Below are 20823 nucleotides of genomic sequence, written 5' to 3' on the forward strand. Positions count from 1 at the left end.
GCACATCTATAATGATTATTTTAGAGAGCATAGATTAGGGGGGATGGTGTTTTTTCCCACAACATCAAACTCAGCTTTTTTTTGTTGTGAAGCTCCAACGCTGATAAAAAAAAGCACCACATGTGTATGTATCAACTAAACCGATGATCTGGAGATGGTTGTCCATTGTCGTCAACTCTTTAGTGAAGTCTTAAAGCACTTACCAAGAAGTTGAAGAAAGGTTGGGCAAGCAATAGTGAAGGAAATAAGAAGACTTCAGGACGTGCATCCTACTTGCAACGCACGGGAATGAGAAATCTAGATACATGGACCACTCCTAGCTTATTCCAAGATTTGCGATGAGTCCATAAAAACATCATCGCATGACCCAACACATGGAGCCGGCGAGTCGGTGTATGTGGGTGTTGGGCCTGTTTGGTTGCAGCCCTGGGTTAGATTTGCCCGCCTGAAACTTGCCTGGGATCTACCTGAGATGTGTTTGGTTTGCTTCCTGAATAATCTAACGCTGCCTGGCCTGAGAAATCTCATAGTGTCATTCGCCTGGTACAAAACCGTGGAGGGCCATTAGCCTGGCCCAGGCTAAGCGGATAGGACGCTTGGACTGCTGCCTGGCTTGCTATTTTGTTGTCCTATCCGAACTGAAGAAGGCATGCATGATGTGACATGCTTTATTAAACATAACCTCTGGCCAGGCGTGGCCATGAACCAAACGACACTAGCCTGATTAGGCGCTCGATTTTGTCAGGCACAATGTTGATGACATGAACCAAACAGGCCTGTTATCTTGGAAAAAATGACAGCACACTATGCACACTACTCCCTCCGTTTCAAATTACTCTTCGCAGAAATAAATGTATCTAGAACTAAAATATATTTAGATACATCCATTTCCACGACGAGTAATTCGGAAGGGAGGGAGTACTTGTGGTGACAGTAGTCATGTGGGTCGACTTGCCGGTGCCATGTCAAGTGTATCATATTTCTTCCTCCATTCTATTTGTTCTTTCTTCGATGTACTCTATTTGATGATTATTTTGTAAGGTTTAGTCTATTTGATGCCTATACTGTAAAGTTTACACTTCACGTACCCTCATCAATGACTACCAGAAAACCAAATAGGGACTAAATGTACACGTTTTATAGTTGTGGCACTTTTGAATAATATACCTAACAGCTGCGAGAATGATTTCATATTTTGTCTATTATTTTCTTTTCTACCTACTTTTTCTTCATTTCTTTATTTTTTCCGCTGTGATCTATCCAAAATTACATAAAATATTTAATACACGATATAATATATATATACATTTTTATTAAACATAAGACAGTTATTTTATAAAATATGTAAAATAATTATAACACATGGATTTAACTGTGTGCATGAACTTTTTTTTAATAAAAATACGATCTTTTAAAGAAAATATATACATAAAAAGTTTAATGCATGAATATATTTTTATAGATTTTTTAGGGGACTATATGTTTATAGATAAACAAAAAAATTAGATGAATAAATTACTTTATATATATGCAATGAGCCTTTTCTGAGATGCACGAACTTTTGTATTCCCGCAGCGTAAATAAAGGAACTTTATTTCTCACAATATGGGTGCATTTATAACTTCATTGGGAAGGCCCATTTATGTCTGGCCCGACTTAAACAAAGCAGAGCTTTTTGTTGAGCTAAGGAGACCATGGTGGGCTGGTTGCTCAGGAACGGCTTCTGGCTCGCACACGACCACCGACGTGGCCTTTCTGCCCCGTCTGCAAATGCCGCACGCGCATAGGCAGCCGATCAGCACCGCAAGGAGGCCACCGGCGACCGCTCCACCCACGGCCGCGGCGACGGCACTCTTCCTCTTGAACTCTCCTTGGTAGGGCTGCTTCTGTGGGATCGGCAGGTTGGCCCCGGCGAGGTCGTTGCTGCCGTACGTCTGGAGCTTGAACACCTCGAGGCCGTTGAGTATCGCGTCGAAGTACTCCGGCCTGCTGCTGAGGTCCGGGTGCAGCGCGACCCACATGTCCGTCTGGCCGGAGCCCGTCGTGACGACTAGGTAGTCGGTGTACACCGGAACCCCGATCCCCCCGCTCCGCCCGATGACGTCCATCTGCTCCTGCGCCGTCTGGTTGTTGATGTAGATGAAGAAGGAGCGCTGGTTCACCTTGGTGATCGGGTACAGGACCTCGCAGAAGTGGAACCTCAGGAGGTAGTAGAACCCCGCGTCCACGGGCAGGATCCAGGTGAGGTTGTAGTTCAGGTTGATCTGCGCATACGGGCCCATGGACCTCGCCGACGCGTACACGCCCTCCGGCGCGATGTGCGGCGGCACGGACGGCGGGTACCGGATGGTGACGTTGCTGTCCTTCTCGAAAGAGACCCCGACGGCCGCGCCGAATATGTAAGGGATGTCGGTGTTCCAGGTGCGGTAGAAGCGGCCGGAGTCGTCAGCCGGGGAGACGGCCTCGCCGCCGACGTTGAGACGGTACATGGTCTGGAAGGCCGTGTCGGCGCGGATGGGCATCCGGTCAGGGCGCCCCCCGTTGGCGAAGGTCGGCACCGGCGCCGTGAAGACATCCGGCGTGGGCACGATCTCGATGCCGTTCACGAACGCGTAGTGGGAGGAGGCGCCGGGGGACGGGGCGAACGTGACGTCGAGCTTCCCGCCCGAGCTGACGTTGAGGGAGAACTCGCGGACGAGGTAGGCGGCGTCGAGCGCGAGCGCGACCTGGGACGCGTTGAAGTCGCGCAGCAGCGTGACGCCGCCGGCCGTGACGCCGAAGAGGGCGCCGGAGGCGCTGCGGTTGCCGTAGTCGGCCGGGTAGAAGTAGAGGCGGAGGAACACGCGGCCTGGGCTGACGAGGAAGGTGTACGTGTGGCTCGACGCGAACACGCGCGCCGTCACGTAAGGCACGGAAGAAGGCAGCGATGGGTCTTGATACGACGCACGGGCCGCGACGCCGGCGTTCGTCGATGCCAAGAACTTGGACGTCGAGTCACCTTCCCACGCACGGCCGTCGGAGTCGATGGCCGGGGCGGACGCACCGCAGCTCAGGCGGACCTGCCCGGCAGAGTCGGTGGAGTTGTTTCCGCCGCCTTCCGCGGCGGCAAGGGACACGATGGCTAGCAGCAAGAGGCATCTGGCCATGGCCATGGGACTACTAGCTCATAGGAAAGCTAGTGCAGTGGGGTGGCTGGCTGGTCGGCCCGTCAGTTCGAATCACGATTCTTTGGCGTGTAATGGGCTGTGCAGAGCGTGGTGGTGGTGGGGGGCGATATTTATGGGCTGTGGAGCACAAATGATTTCTGTCGCTGTCCATGTCTAGTGTCTACTGCCCTGCTGAACACGGTGTGATAATGGTAGTATCATGCGTTTTTACCCGCGAATAACACACTGAAAATGTTCTGTTTCCTCTCACAGGTGGAAGTGGAGCGGGAGGAGAGGAGGAAAACGTGTTCGGCCTCGGTGGATCCAAGCTGGCTGCGGCCTATTTCTCCAACGCGCTATGGGCAATGGCAAGCAACCAGCTCCAGACGCGAACCACCGACCGACGCCCGCTCTCGTCGAATCTCGAATGGGTCAAAGACGCCTCCAATCCTCGACGAAAACAACAGCCCACCCGCCCCGCAGTCACCATGTCAATTCACGTCATACAGGATTCGGCTATTTACAGGTCATCTCCAGCGCTTCAAACGATCTCCTCTCATGGTCGCCGAGCTTCACTGATCTGCTCTAGTGCTCCTAAGCGTTCAGCGTTTGAAGCCACGTCGGGGGGTTTTTGCTTGCCGACTTCGATCGCCGTCACTTAATTATCGCGTCATCTTTTCCGGTAAAACAAATGCTTTGCTAAGAATGGTGTGTGCGTCAGCCGGAGCCAAGCTCATTTAGGTAACAAGGGTGCAAACGCAAGAATCTACCGTATTAATTAAGAACACACGCATCAAACAGAGGACTGGAAAACATATCGGTTGTGCTAATTCTCAGTCGACTGACAATTAGCTATGTCTCAGTCGACGAGTTTTTTTTTTTTTGGTACACTTTGATTGATCAGTGATTTGTGGCTGAGGTAGGTATTCCTCTCGTCCAAAAACGTACTGGGCTTTGTCCACTGGGCAGAGCGTACCTTCAGGGGCTTTGCTCTGTATCTAGCCGTGGGCTGCGGCTTGAGGTCCTTTTCAAATTCTCTTTTTTGTTTTTTTATTTTCTCACTCATAGGTCTCCGATGCCAACATTTTATATTTTTCTTTTTTGATGTTGGGCTTGTGTGTACAGTACGAATCACACTGGTGCAGCTCACTGTGTGTATATATGTACCTTTTTCTTTTTTATATTTCCTTTTTCCTTTTGTATTTTAGTGTTTTATTTATCATTTTATTTGTATAAAACTGTTTTCACTTGTATTTCTATTTTTATTTTTTTTAATTTCTTATTTTATAAAAAATGGAAGAACTAATTTCTTTTAGAATGGACATTTTGACAAGCATTTTGCATTTTTTAAGTTCCAGTACTGTTAAATCTCAAACGGCTTAGACTTCACAAAGTCGTCAATCGTCTGCGTTACTTGCTTTAAGAATCGCTTTGGATTGTGAGTTTTCTCATTTTGGCATGCTAAGGCGTGCGACCAACTCGCTTTTTTCTGTTTCTTTTCGGCTTGGGCTCTTTCTTTTTTGTTCTTTTAGATTCTTTTTTTTGTCGGGCCTGTTGTTGGTTGGGGCGTGCTGGACGGGCCTAAAGTTTTTTTGGCCTTTTGTTCCTTCCATTTTTGCATTTTTCCCTTTATTTGTTGTTGACCGCCTTTTGTAGTAAACCGGGGTTGTTTGACTGCAAGGAGTTAGGGGGCTGGGGGTTGAACATGTGGATTCTCTTACAATGTGCAATAGTTTTAACATATGTAGGCTTTTTTATTGGACATTTTTTGTGCATAATTTATTTAAATATGGGATAATATGTTTATTTCACACGTATGTATGTACATATGCAAATATATTTTCCATTTTGGTATATCCTTCCTCCATACACTTTTTTAAATTTGTTTCGTTCATATCGTTTGACATGATATTTTTCAAAATATTCGTTTTTTGTTCGTTACTGTTGTCAATTCATCTTCCCTATTTTTTATATTCATTTATTTTGTTCCCTTTTATATTCTGTTTTCGCGTATTCTTATTTTTTTATTCCATTTATATGTTCCTTTTATTTTCTTCACATTTATTTTCTTTTTTGTGATAGTTTTCTCCATTTTATGTAAAACTATTTTTTATTTTGTCGTCTTTTCGGTAGATGGAGAATTAGTGATATCTCGGTTGATTCGGTAGCCATGCATTCTAGACACTAAGATGATGTGTCGTCGTGTGTATTTGTTTTTATGGTATTGTTTGTCTTTATATATACTATCACCTCTTTCTTTTATTATCTTTTTAGTTAAACTGAAACGGATATTGTTGTCTCCTCGGGGACATCTGATAAAATTGTAACAATATAGAGAAGTTTAATATGGCCCCTGTGTAAGGATGACACACACAAATTTGGAAAGAAAGAAAAAGATATTTGGACTAGTAGGGGGGTGCCGGCTAGTTGCATGTTCATCACTATACATGCAACTGCAAGTGTTGAAATTGGACTGCAACTGCATGCCCCCCAAGGCGACTGTAACTAGGCTAGTAGGGGGTGTCGACCAATTGCATGTCCATCACTAGACATGCAACTGCAAGTATTGGAACCAGACTGCATGTGCGTGGCCCCAACGCGATTGCAACTGGGCTAGTTGGGAGGTTGTTGGCTAGTTGCATGCCCATCACTAGACATATAACTCCAAGTGTTAGAACCGGATCACAATTGCATGCCTCCAACCCGACTTCAACTAGACTAGTAGGGGTTGTTGACCAATTGCTTATCCATCACTACACATGCAACTGCAAGCGTGAACCAGATTGCAACTACATGCCCCCAATCTGACTGCAACCGGGCTAGTAGGGGGTTGTCGGCCAGTTGCATGTCCATCACAAGACATGCGATTACAAGCGTTGAAACATGAATGTGATTGCATGCCCCTCAACGCATCTGCAACTGGGCTAGTAGGGGGTTATCGTCCAGTTGCATGTCCATCACTAGTCATTGCAACTACAAGTGTTGGGACCGGACTCAACTACATGGCCCCCAACACGACTGCAACTGAGCTAGTAGGGGGTTATCGTCCAGTTGCATGCCAATCAATGGACATGCAACTGCATGGACCCCAATGCGGTTGCAACTGGGCTAGTAGGGGAGTTATCAACCAGTTGCCTGTCCATCACTAGACATGCAACTGCAAGTGTTGGAACCCAATTGCAACCGCATGCCCCCAACGTGACTGCAAATGGGCTAGTAGGGGGGTTGTCGACCAGTTGATGTCCATCACTAGGCGATGCAAATTCAAGTGTTGAAACCCAGCTGCAACTGCATGGCCCTCAATGTGACTCTAACTGAGCTAGTAGGGGGTTGTCGGCCAATTGCATGTCCAACATGAGACATGCAACTATACGACCCTAGTGCGACAGCAACTGCATATCCCACAGTGTGACAACAACTAGGTCGATATGTGGTTTATCAGCCAATCGCATGTCCATCCCTAGACATGTAATTAGAAGTGTTGTAACCTGACAACAATTGTATGACTCCCAAAGCAACTGCAACTCATGGTGAGAGGGGATTGTCTTCAGTTACCTTTTCACAACATTTTTAAATATTCATGCGTTTTCTTTCTTTTTATTTTCATTTTTTGTTCTCAATTTTTAAGACAAAAACATGAATTTTATTTAAATTGTGATCTTTTTAAAAACATGTAATATTTGTCAAATTTTAAAAATTGTGAACTCTCTTCAAATTTGCGATCAACTTTTGAATTCATGAGCAATTTTTCAAATTCATAAATATTTCTTAACTTTTTTTGTGCAATCAGTACATACAAACACCACATACACCATGCGTGCAATATGTCTTCTTGTTTTTTTATACATCTTATTTTTTAAAGTATCACCACTCGGTTACGCGCGCGCACACACACACATACACATAGACTAACCCACGTTGTTGCATTTCCATTGTTAGGGCGCAACTTAATTTAGAAAAACAGTGTACATGGTTTTCTTTTTTACTATCTATTGTTTGTTTTTTTACTCGTTTGTTAGATAAATGATCTTTTAATGATACAGAATGATTCAACTCGTACATCCTTTTCCTCTAGTTTTTTCTCCATTGTTTACCTTTTTCTTCAGCTTCTATGTAGTGAGCGAATATTTTGTGGTCCTCCGATGGTTTGTCAACAAAACAAGAAAAATCACAAAGAAAAATACAAGAAAACCCAACAAATAGACAAAACAGCCTAAAGAAACTATGCAGCGAGACAAGTCCATTGAAAAAATAAAAGAAGAAAAAGGTAGAGAGAGAGAGACGGGCCCAGCTCAAGACAAGAATTGAAAGCAACGGGCCAGTACAGGTGCATGGATAATACGCTGCTTACAAAGGTGGAGGGCGCTGCTATGGGAAAAAAAAAAAGATGGATGACATCATCGACTTAAACTTCGCGAAGTCTAAGTCGACTGAGATCTAGACACACCCAAAACATATAGGCTATTATAATTTGGGTCTCTCGGTCATAGGCATGGGACAAAACATAAAAATCCTAACTAACATAGTCAAATAAGAACCAAGCTGTATTAAAAAAAGGAAAAATAGAAGAGTCATTAATGTTATCATGTTGTTAAGGACCTTGGTCTCAATTTTCATGTGTAGGGTAATTTGAAAACAAAGGTTCAAGTGGATTGTAAAACTTCTGCATTTTTTCCATTGGAATTGAGATTAGCAGAATTTTTCACACTCTCCATTCCTTTGAACCAAACATATGAATAGCCCCAACATATAATAGTTTCCTATTCCTGTGTTTTTTTTCACTTTTTCATTGAACAAAAGAGACCCTTGGTTGTCACATTTTTTTAAAGAGCTTCCTCTTCGATTTTAACGAAACCATCATGTCTTATCTTACAAGCTACCGAAAGAAAGCAACAAGTAGCAGGTACCTAGAGCAAATGAGGAACTTGTGCTTTTGGGCATCCACAGACTGGATCCTCAACAACATGAGCACAGACTGCCTATTAACATGCAATAATTTAAGCACACGCTGCCTATTAACAACCCTGTGAAAGGTTCAACACACAACAAAAGGAACTTCAACACATCGGGGTGTTGTGGCAAACCGAGCACGAAGAGACAACAACACAATCACCCCCTTACCATGTTCATCTCTATCCGCCAACACTTTGAAGACTTCGTTTGCTATCATTTGAACATTTTTACCCCACATCGCAGTGTTTCTTGTCTTTCCAATTTATGCAAAAGGACCCAATCGTTAAGCCATCAAGCAATCATATAACATGAACACATGGATCAATACTATTTTTGTTTTCGAACACAATACTATTCCTTAGTTTCTAGATTGTCTCGATCAAAGCAGAAACGCCAACTATCATCCAATGTTTCTCGAAAAAATTCAAATTTTAACAATCCAGACATAAAATAAGTCATGGATGTTATTAGGCACATCCAACGAATTGAAGACACATTTGAAAATGTTTCAAAACATCCTAGAAATAGAACATTGCATGAAAAGATGGTCAATTGACTCATCTCTTCTACAAAAGGGACAAGTTTTGTTACCAACCCACTCCCTTCTACTCAAATTGTCTTTAGTTAGGACACTTTTCCTAAGTACTAGCCATGCGAATACCTTAATCCTAGGCGGCATCTTAACCCTCCACAAAAACCTATGAGGGAACATGACTCCATTCTAAAATCTTATTTCTATAGTAAGATTTGATTAAATATGCAAATCACCTTTGTCATCAAAAAGGTTTTTGTTTATCAAAATTTGATCAGATCATAGAAATATTGATAGAATTCATCTCTAAATCCATCTGTGCCTAGGGATTTATTATGGTCCATAGTAGAAACAACATTTTTTCCTCCAGGGAGAAGTCTGCAGTTAATTTACTTGCAACTTCAACAAGTTTAGTCTTGGGTCATCAGTATCTAAAGAGCTATTTTGAGACCTTGGGGCGTCCAAAGAGCCTTTTATAAAAGGCAATAATACAAGTGACTAGTTCCTTTTGTCACCCTCAACGTTCACCTCATATGATCCATATAATTCATGGTATTTTTTCTATGTCTCCATTAGCTTTAGTATGAAAGTATCTAGGTTTGATATCTCCCTCAAGGACTTCTTTAATTTTCACCCTCATGTTAGTTCCTCGTGTTTCATAAGCATGTCTAGTTGTGATCTCAATTCTTTTTGTTCATGTCTCGTCTCAGTCGTAAGCCCATGTATCTCACAATTTTATCAATGTTATCAAGTTTGATCAGGATATCCTTATTCATGTCCCTACATCAAGCATTCATGTTTCTATGCCATCCCTTCGGCTTAGCCCTGAGTTTTCTCAATTTATTTTTCCATCTATCTAGGTTAGATCCCCTCAAAGCAGGCCCTAACCAGGTTTCATAGACGACCTTCTGAATACCCTACATTAGAAACTAGGAGTTTTCAAATCTAAAGATAGGATCAATACTGGCATATTCCCTAAGTCTTCATAACTAATGATAACAATGGTTATTTTCTTGTTTACTTTAGCAACTTTTTTATTATTAGCATATTTTCTCCACGCATGTTTCTTTACAACATAGATATGTTTATACTCGATGTACAGGCCAAAATTGTGAACTTATTTATGGTTGTATCACTAAGATACATTTTCAAAAATGAGTAATATACAACTTGCACTTCAAAAAAAGAGCAATCAAACCATGGGGTGTTCGATGATCGTCGACTTACATTTGATTTATGGTAAATGATTTAGAACAATATTCACATGTGCTCGCGTATTTCAATTTCTTCCTTTTTGTTAAGTCTGTAACGACCTTATGCTTCCCTCCATTGTATCTATCTTCCCATGTTCCACCAGAAGCATCTACTTCATCTTTAACACCCTCCCTCCACAAAATTTCTCTACTAAACAAAAAGGGTGATGCTTTCTCCATGTCTACCACCCCATTCTATCTCTCTTAAGCATTACAATGTTCTCTCTTTCTCTACCTTGCAAGCTCCTACATATACGTTGTTGCCTGTCTAAGATGTCTCATCATACCTCCCGAAGTGACGTGGCACCGAGGAAAAATATGCAGAGCCTCTTCAATCCATGTGATTTTAAGAACACGGAATAGAAAAATGTTGAATTGCGGTGTTGCGCCCACTTGAATCCTACATGGTTGTATTTCTCCCAAAAAAATCGGATGCACTACATGAAAAACAAATGATCTTTCCTCATAAGGTTTGAGCGCACATACAATTTTCTCTAAGTAATAGTGCAAGGGAATCCTTAACAACATTATGCGGGGTTCGATAAAAAAGGACAACCATGTCGAAAAATTCCCTAAGGACTATAATTCTCCAAAATTTCAATGGGGATCCTCTGAATCAAATAGGCTCTAGATTTATCACTAACCATCCTAGATCATAGTGTAATCTATGGATCAAATTCTGCCCGAAAAGGGAAGGTGCTCATGACTAGTGAAAGATGACTATGAAGGGTCTACTTCCAACCATGCAGAATGGTAAACACGGACTAAAGGATGCCAAAATGAATTTGGTTACAAGTTCCGACAAGACACTTGGGAAAGCAAGCATCAACAAGAAGTTGAAGTACTCGCTTTTATCAAGGGATCTAAACTGCCACTAGAGTGGATTTATATACCAATCCTATTGGACTTAGAATGTGTTCTTGTGTTGAAATATGTTCAGGCCATATGGCACAGGCCCAGGGGTCCTCATAGCCTGGATTAGGGGGATATATTTGTTGGCACTGATACCAAGAATTTTTTTATCTCACATGAGAGAGTGTGATACGGTGAATCACAAACTTGAACAATTAGGCCAACAATCTTTACATAATCTCTCCCGGTCATGGAAGAAAAAAAAGATACATGTAAGACCACATAGTCAAGAAAGTGTCAAATGGATGGTGCTCTACATGGCCATTTCAACTAGTGAAACGACTGTCATGGGAAATCTAATGAAATTAGGGTAACATTCATCTCTCTTACACCAATATACAGTTTTATTGCGACCATGCTTAGACTGTTGGATTCGTCATTTTTTTTGCTCTAAATGTGTTACTTTTTATATTGTTGTGTTGCAACAGTCAGTGTATAATGCGCAAGCTTGTGTCACAAACTCACATCACATTTTTGGCAGGAGTGTGTATGTGGTTGATAACTCCAAAATTTATGTTATTTTTACCTCTTGTTTTGTGCTCCAGCATTAGCCTTTGTCCGATTTTACTCCGTTGGAGCACCTCTTTTTGCCTGTTAGAATGCCAATTATAGACATCTTTGGGAGTTTAAGAAATAAACGCCAAGATATGGTGATAAAATCACTTCAATTAACGTGATATAATATTACCATAAAAGAACAAAGCAAAAGGAAGAAGAGAGAGGCTTCACGGAGGAGTCTAGAGCACTTGACGAGGCATAGTACGAGTGTGTGCTCGTACCGCACGTCACCGTCTGGTCCAGTATTTCACCCCTGTGAGGTCATATCGATCGTCAGATGTTCATAGCCACCAGAAACCACTCCAGAACGTAAAATCTTAGCTCTCGGAAGGCATCCAAAGGTTGAATCGGCAAGGACTCTGTCAACGCCATCATCGTGTGCAAGGAGGCGACGACACCAACCATCTAAATCACCATACCATCTCCATTTTGTTGTAATATAGAACCCTAGTGGTTCCCTATGTGTATTACTCTAATTTATCATCCATGCTTGTCACTGCTATTCATGTGATGTTCGTCGTCTCCATGTGTGAATAGTTCCCTTAGTTATCGGGATATGGATGAACCTTGGTATGTATAGGTGTTGAACGCTTATAAGGATATGATATTCCATGCTGAATGTCTGATTTATTAGCCTTCGTGAATGTCGTGAAGGAGCCCCACTCAAACATTTTCGGCTTGTATGGCCACAAAGCATATTACTATCATTGTAAAGGTTAGGATGTTGAGTTAATTCAAGGTGACAGTAAAATACTCTCTACCTCGTCTTTGCAATTTTTATAGGGAATAACAAAGATCCCTTAGTATGGCCGTGTCCACGGGGAAACCCTTAATTACTTTAGTGAGAATCGAAGTGGGGAAACTATGGTAGTGGCATGCGTGGTACGGACTACCTCGAGTAGACCGTATATTATGACCGGACCCGCCCAATTACAAACGTCAAGAGCAGCTCAAGTATCCAACCTAGAACTATGCAATAGGATACATTATATTGGACACCTACCAATGGGAATTCTAGACTCCCTGGGAACGGTTTAATCCTTTTGTTGGTTTCATCGGTTTATTCACCTCACTATGTTCTTTTATTTCTTTTATGCTATTTACTTTTGTCAGTGCTATGCTCAAAATCCTTATAACCTTTCGCCTTTATTTTGCTTTGCATCTACCATTAACTTACAGGCACATATATACCACTATATAGTGTCACAATAACTTTGAAAATCAGCCATTGGGTATGCTCCGTCCAAGAGTTGAGAGACGATAAATCCAAACAATATCATCCGTTGAATAAAGTTTTCATCTCACTAGGAATGTCATGTGGCTTTTTAATCGAATCCCCACTAGCATCTCATATTATTCTAGAAGTATCTTTTTCCCATCCCAGGAATTTGATTCTCTAATAAAAAAAAAGTAATCCAACAATCTAGATTCTATAGAGTTGGGACATGTCTAATATGATTTGTATGGAAGGAAATAAAATTTCGAGAATGCCTTTCACCCTGCTATTATATATGTCCTGATGTGAAAAGCACATATAATTTACTAGTTCCAATAAGTCTTTATAAGGGGCAAATTCCAATTCATGCACTCCCTGTGGGATTGATACTCCTACTTCGAGAATGCCACAACTAAACTCTATCCACTTGCAGACCATCGTTGGTGTTGTAATTTGCAAATAAATGATTATGTTACTTAAGATCTTGATATGTTGCGATCCTGTAAATTTTCAATAGAAGTGTTCGAAGAGTTGCATTGGTGCGCAAGTGTTTGGGTTCTATTACAACAACACACACAATATGTTACAAGCCTAAAGACAACAGAGTTGACATCTTAGTGGGAGCAGCTGTGCTTGGAAGAATCTCTACTACCTAAAAGAACCGTAAGGTTCCGTTTCCCTCTTACGTCGTTAGTTTCGTCGAGCCCCTCGCTTCTCCCAGCCTCCACCAGTCCACCGCTTCCTACCGATCTATTTTTAGCATGTCCCGATTTTTCTCCTTCCACCTCGTCCGCCTCCCTCTTGCCTCACGCAAAGAAAGCACATCACGATCTGGCGGCCGCCTCCTTCCACCTAGCGTTATCCCCATCACGATCTGGCGGCCGCCACCATGTCGAAATTGCATTCGGTGCTGCCGCCCGTCCCCTCCCTCTCCCATCTTGCGCTTGCGCTTGTGCCTCCAATCTCCCGTCGGACGTGCGTGTGCCTCCCATCTAGCATCAGCGGCTACTCGCCAGCGACGGCCCGAGATCACCGACGCAGGGACCCAAGGATTCGTTGCCGCCGTCCGGAGCTACTTCGTCGACGGCCTCAATGGGGGCTTTGGCAAGAGCTCCTGGTCTTCCGCCGACGCCGCCGGGTCCAGCCCCTAGGCTGACATACTGTCGATCGGGACTCCGTCGGATCCTTTGTGGCCGACCCACGTCCCAGTCCTCTCCTTCCTCTCACAGTTCATGTAGCCCCTACATCCGCCCCTGATTCTCCAGGTTAGTCACAAGGGACTCATAATCTGCAACTTCCTAATTTTGAATTGGTTGTGTGTTGTTGTGCTGCAGGAGGCGACACCACATGAGGAGGCGAGAACAGCATAAGCAATCTCATTCGTGCCAATCTGTGTGTCGCTCCTCACGCGAAGCCAAAGGTCATCTTGCTACCTTGTTGGCGGATTCATGTGTACAATATTAGTGTTCATATCAGTCTAGCAGATTCATGGGTGCCTTTTCAGTATTCAAAGTTAGGGAATTCAAGTGATAAGATATTGTTTGGAATTTCATTGCTATTCCATGATCAGTTCCTTTTATCCACCATTTAATGTTTTCATTTTTCTATTGTACAGTAGTTCCTTCTATGGATCTGTACTGATTATATCCAGCTTCATTAATGTCCAGATGCAAGTTCATGAATGACTGTTCATTTTACTTGAGAAGTACTAATTCACATGGTCAAGAACAACTGCTGGATTATAATTTTATAAGCCTTTGTACAGAATACAAGCATACTCATCGATTAATGTGTGACATGTATAATCCAGTGAAGTAGTATAAATTTTCATCGGCACGCCAACCAATGTGAGCGGCAACAATAGTAAGGTGTCGCAGATTGACCTGGAGGTTGTCCTGAGAGGCACGACACTGCCAGTGGAGATGTAGCAAGTGAAGGAGGAGGACAGGTGGACTAAGGTGGCTATGTGGTAGATGGCGAAGGTGGACAAGATGAACAATTGGTTCGACAGGGTGGTGGTTGTCGTCGACGGCTGGGAGACGAAGCAGGTAGACAAGTCCTTTGCCTGGCTCAACAAGATTGAGGTGGGTCTGGCTCAAGAAGAGCAAATACCTCTGTTTATTTTCATATTTTGCACTTCATTTTCTATTGAAAAATTCACTAAGCAATTATACTTGCTTAGAGCATAATTTGAATATTCTTATGTCTATGAGCAACTTAGCCTTGCAATCAGAGAAAAACACGATTATTTAAATAATTTCAAGACAGAAAAGGAGTAAAGCCTTGCAAATCAACACAATAACTACATAAAAAATATCTTGCAAGAATCACCACATTTATGAGACTAAGTAAATCTTCGACCATTGATGCAATTGTTCTATGTATGATTCATGGTGATTATTTGGCAAACAATTTTTCTCCCCAAAGAAAATAAAAATCAAATGAAGTTCATCATCTGTATGATCTTGCTCTGAGAAAAGGGTTGAAAGAAACTAATTCACTTTGGAATTTTTCTCCCTTTGCACTTAATTTGCATCTTGTCATGACTGCCTGCAATTTAGCGCCATCTTTCATTTACGTTCTTCCATTAACTTTGTGTATAAAGGACATGTCTCTACATGTATATAGAATTCCATCCCAAATTTCTGGATCACCTTTTTCACTAAAGCATGTGTTAACAATAATGTCTGTATCAATACTAAGAGATGTAGTTATCAAGGTTCTAAGTATTTAATTTGTCTTTGTATGTGAACTTTTGACCAGTGGAAGGTCCACCATAATGGTTCTGTACTAATAATTAAGTTAAGACTTTTGATGCAAATTTTGGCATAATGATAGGTTCACTTCGGAATTTGTCTCATTGCAGGAGCTTGAATTCTACACCACATCACAACTAATATTCCTAGAATTTGTGATCACAATGTCAGTGTTGCCATTGTCATGCAGCTCAACCTGGGACCGAGCACGGATGCCACTGCGTATTGCTAAAATTTACAAGAAATGCAGAAAATAGAGTTACAGCAATTGAGCAATGCATAGTTCCCAAAATGTGTACCACATAGTTCTATGTTGAACATAGAACTACTTATGTTCCATATTCACCCTAAAACTTCTCTAAAGGTATTGAACTTTCTCATGTTTTGGGAAGCTACCATGTATCCCCTTGCCTAAAATTTGATTGATAGCCGGATGGCCGTTAACGACAGTGACGAGTTTGGAATGGGGAGTGGATATAGCGGTGAAGAAGATGAAGAAGAAGGGTGATTTATAACATGGTACAAAAGTTGACAATATCATTTAATGTGCACGAGGATATTACAGATATACATGTTGCACAGTATTTGTTATGCCCCGTTGCAACGCACGGGCAATTAACTAGTAACTAGAAAAAAAACACAATATAACATTGATGCAGACGAAGAGATCGAACATATCAACATGACGAATGCAGCGCGCAAAAAAAACATGACGAATACAGAAAACAAGATTAGATGGTCAAATATGTTGTATCACACAACAGGGTCTGTCCAAATGATCACCAATGCCACGTACATGAACATGGTACTCACAAGCTGAAGTTTGTATCTTATTTTCAATTTTTCGAGGGAAGAGGGGAATAAGCAGCTTTATTCATGAATTTCCTTTATTCCGAGAGAGTCTGTTCTCCCATCAGAAAAAAAAGACTCTGTCCTAACAGGCCGGCTCCGCGACCCAAGGTAACTGGATCTCTCCGGGTAGGCTCGTACCGCAAAGCCATTCTGGGCCGACCCCTCAAAAAAAAGCCATTCTGGGCCGTAATTGGCCCAGTCTAAGTCAAATAAATAGAACAACGGCTCTCCATCCACAACTTCCCCAAATCCAGCTTCTCTGCTTCTCGCGAGCACAAAGGTTGGGGGCGCACGGCCAGCATATATACACCGGCGACGTTCGATCGTTGGCCTCGTAGCATCTTGGCGTGCGGTGTTCCCGGAGACGCGAGATGGGCGACTGGAAGAGGAAGTCCATTGCTGGCGGACCGTCGCCGTCGATGGGCGACTGGAAAAGGAGGTCCATTGCTGGCGGACCGTCGCCGGAGACGCCCAACGAAATCATCTCCGGCGCCTTGCACCTGGATTTCTTCTACCGCCCCGGCGCCGCCCGCGTCGCCTTCCCCATCGGCAGAGGTAGATGACCAAGAAGACAGCACGCCCTGTTCTTTACTTCTTTCAGGCCCGCACGGTTCTTGATTTAGGCCGCGGTTCTTGAATTCTGCTCTGAAAGTTTCCGTTCTTGGTTTCTTGCAGCCGATCAGAACGGTGGCCAAAGGAGGATGGCGGTGACGCCGCCGGCGACCATGGCGCCACCGTCGCAGGCGCAGCAATGCCAAGTTAGCGCTCCGTGCTCGTCGTCTACTCAGCTACCGCCGCCTTCTGAATTGCTGCGTTGAAATTGGATTTCTTGGTTTCTTTCAGCCGGCTGGAACGGCGCCGACAGGAGGGAGCGGGTTGCGCCCTGCTGGCCGCCGGCTCAGAATCAAGGTCCGGTCGGCTTCTCAGCTACCTCCCCTTCCCGAGGATCTCGCCTACCTCTTCATCAACGTTGAATGTAGGTTCCCGCTGCCCAGGAAATATTCATGTTTCTGTCATTGGCTTAAGGTTCTTTGATTGGTGATGGAAGCTTGGCTTGGTTGTTTCTTGCAGTCTACAGCGATGACGGCGAGGAGGCCGGCGAGGACGAGGATGAGGCCATGTTGTTATGGAGCAGCGAGGAGGAGGAGGATGGGGAGACCATGTCGTCAGGGCGCAGCGATGAGGAGGGGGAGGAAGATGGGGAGGACATGTCGTCAGGGCGCAGCGGGAAGGGGGAGGATTTGGAGGACATGTCGTCAGGGCGCAGTGAGGAGGAGGGGGGTGGGGAGGCCATGTCGTCAGGGCGCAGTGAGGAGGAGGAGGCCGGCCAGGAGGAGATGGAGGAGGAGGCCGGCCAGGACGAGATGGAGCAGGAGGCCGGCCAGGAGGAGGCCATGTTGTCAGGGCACAACGAGGATGATCAGGTGGACGTGGACGCCATGCTGTATTGCCATGAAGCATTTCTGTCACAGAGGGAGGAAGAGGAGGAGGAGCCTGAAGAAGTCCAGGCCATGTGCGTGCGATGCGACTCCCTGGAGAGGTTGGTGACGCTCTTACCGTGCAGGCACGCCTCCTACTGCGAACGCTGCTTCGCCATCGTCGACCGCCGCCAGGGAGCAGGGCGGCTGTGCGCGGTTTGCTGGCAGCCCTATGCGCGGGGGCACCCTCAGTCCGGAGGTCTGCAGCCCAAGCCGAAGAAGAGCTCCAAGTAAGGCAAGCGCCACTGTCGCCTGTTCGAACGTCGAACTCTGTTCCTGTTTCAGTTCGGGCAGTCTCCTGTTTCATTCATCTCGGGTGCAGTAACAGGTCGCCTAAATCGATCCCAGTTCTCATTCTTTTGTGTTTGGTTGATGGGGAATTATACTTGCAGTTTTTCGTTGCTTGTATGATGCACAGTTCTCACATGTGTTGGTACTCCATCACTTGTGGAGTTATGGTTGATTGGTAACTGTGTAAAGTTCTGTTCTAGCTTTTGATGAATGCATAGCAATTCTGAATTTCTGATGATTTATCTGCAAATAAATGCTAGCCAGTTCTGTCATTTCAGTTTTGATGCTCAGGTTTAAATTGCTGCTTGCTGCCTGCTGATGATCAGGTTGAAGATCTCGATTTTCAATTTAAGCAAACAGAGCCATTTTTAGCTTGAAGATATGAATCAGAGAAATTTTGTCGTGGCGAATTATACTTGCAGTTTTTCATTGCGTGAATAATTCACAGTTCTCATATGTGATAGTATTCCATCACTTGTGGAGTTATGGTTGATTGGTAACTGTGTAAACTTCTGTTCTAGCTTTTGATGAATGGATAGCAATTCTGCATTTCTGATGATTTATCTGAAAATAAATGCTAGGAAGTTCTGTCATTTCAGTTCTGATGGTTAGGTTAAAATTGATGCTTGCTGCCTGCTCACCAGACGGGTCATACGTACGAGTATTTGATTTTATTTTTCAATGATTGAAGAACTGTAGTTCAAGTTTACGCAGACAGAGCCATTTTTAGGTTGGAGATATGAATCAGAGAAACTAGTTTGGCCAGATTTAGAAAATAGTACTGATGTCCAGTTTTCAGTTCAGACAAAAGGGGCAGTTTTACATACTGGATTTGACTGAAATTCAATCGATTTTTGGGGAATTTTGACGGAAAATGAAGTATTTTCGAATTTGGCTTGAGTTGAGGTTTCACTATTTTTTCACTAAATGTAAATACCTAGGTAATAACGGAAATCATAGGAATTTCTTATTCTCTTGAATAAAGTTTCTGGGCAAAAGAGACCCCTGGTTCAGTCCAGTTCAGCATCCAGAAAGACAGGGCAATGTTCAGAGTTCAGTGAAAATGGTACCGAACATAGCAATGTGAGTTCAATGTTCAGATTTTGGCACTAGGATCTCCAAATGGGATGACGCCCCTCTGCACATGGCAACAATTGCCAAGATCCCATGACAGTATCTAGGGTCTACGATAGTAACCTAATTTTTCTGTAATGCACAAAAACCTATATTTAATTAGTTGCGTGGTCTGCAGACAGTACGATTTATCAAAAGACCAACATTGCTTCGAGGTGTAGTACTAACTAATAAGGTGTTGTCAATTAAACCGGGAGACTGAAGGCCTAGCTCTGTTCTGAGAACACCCCAAAACATCAACTCAGAACGACTAGCCTTGGAACGGATAACTGATTAACTATTGGTCTTGGAACGACCATGAGATGCTGAGTCTTGGAACGGATAACGGCTAAGAGAATTTGAGTCCGGAGTGACCATGCGAACTTAAGCATTATAATCATGAGCTATACTTGAACTATCCTCGCCCCTTTCGACAGGTAAGGATGGGGAAGTTTATCTGGTATAGTTTGCAGTTTGCACTTGGCTCAGTATCAGCAAGCCTTACACCCCGTGATGCCCCTTTTTTTGCTTATGTTGTTGATGACTTTTGAGTAGATTCACAATACTTACTTAACATATTATGTGGCCAGATGTAGGAGCTGATCTTTGTGACGTATCCCAGCAGTATCCCCGTGGGCTTGGAGTCAAACCTTTGTTATGTTTCCCGCATAAGCATTATATTTCGTCGCTTGTTTTTAGGCATTTGTTTGATAAATAGTGTAAGATAGCCGCTACACTAGATATGTCGATCACGACCTCATCGTCATTGTAATAACCGAGAGCCACTATGTTTTTGTAGGCTAGTCTAACCTATAAAAACGTTTTACATTTTGAGACAGAGGTAGTAATATATTGTGAAATATTTTTTTTAATTTGGCGGCTTTATTTAAACAATAATAATGCCTTTTTCAATAATGGGAACCAGGAACTGAGGCGGCTAATCCATCCATAGCTCATCTGTCCTTAGTCTGGCGCTATAGCGAGGAGCTTGTAATATCAAGTTGCACCATGGGACTGGAAAAATTTAATTCTAGGTCTTTTTTTAGGCAATTGTAATTCTAGGTTGGTTCATTAGGTGTCTTTATTATTTTTGAGTCAAAGACTCAAAGTGCCGCAGCTCTTCGGTATGGCCCGCTTTGGTCGTGGGCTAGGCTCCCGAGGGCCGAGCCGAGCCCGAGCCTTCTTTTTAGAATTTTTTTAAGATCATGTTCCGAGCAAGGCCGCAAGAGCTATACGTCGCCGGTACAGATTCCTATTAGTGCTCGACTACGGCTCACTTTCACGCGTTTGTTCCCTCGCTCGCTGTCGCTGGCTGCGTTCGCTTCACTCGGTTGCTTGTTCGTTCGGTTTTTCAGAAGCCCCTCCGGTTTTGGGGAACTTCTAGAAGCTTCCCAATCAGTTTTTTCTTTATGTGTTTTTGTTTTCTAGTTTCACTCAGTTTGGTTTTCCTTTTTCTTTTATTTCCTTTTTGTTCCCTTTTACTTTTTTGTTTCTTCCCGTTTTTCATTTCTTTTTTTTCCAAAATGCGTGATTTTTTTTCAAATCTTTATACATTTCATGAATTCGTGAACATTTTTCATCAGGAAAATTTTCCAAATTTCGTGAACGAACTTTTACCCCAATTACATTTTTCCCTAAAACAGGTGCGAACTTTTTTTCAAATTCATGATTTTTTTTCCAATTTGTGAACTTTTCAGATCTTGAACTTTTTCACAAATAGTAAACTTTATCTATAATTCGTGAACTTTTTCCACAAATTTCAT

The 20823-nt window shown here is 43.2% G+C and overlaps 1 protein-coding gene and 1 non-coding gene across 2 annotated transcripts; one reads left to right on the top strand and one right to left on the bottom strand.

The window, feature by feature from the left end:
• Positions 1-1577: 1577 nt before the first annotated feature.
• LOC119356423 (receptor-like protein kinase FERONIA) lies at positions 1578-3233 on the bottom strand. The gene has a single exon (XM_037623378.1). It carries the CDS (start codon positions 3150-3152, stop codon positions 1641-1643), a length of 1512 nt encoding a protein of 503 aa, XP_037479275.1. The 5' UTR covers positions 3153-3233; the 3' UTR covers positions 1578-1640.
• A 2209-nt stretch (positions 3234-5442) lies between these two features.
• On the top strand, positions 5443-5548 carry LOC119359852. The gene has a single exon (XR_005172696.1). It is a non-coding gene; the product is annotated as a U6 spliceosomal RNA (small nuclear RNA).
• The last annotated feature ends 15275 nt before the right edge of the window (positions 5549-20823 follow it).

The sequence above is a fragment of the Triticum dicoccoides genome, chromosome 2A (assembly GCF_002162155.2).
Source record: "Triticum dicoccoides isolate Atlit2015 ecotype Zavitan chromosome 2A, WEW_v2.0, whole genome shotgun sequence".
NCBI classification, from domain to species: domain Eukaryota; kingdom Viridiplantae; phylum Streptophyta; class Magnoliopsida; order Poales; family Poaceae; genus Triticum; species Triticum dicoccoides.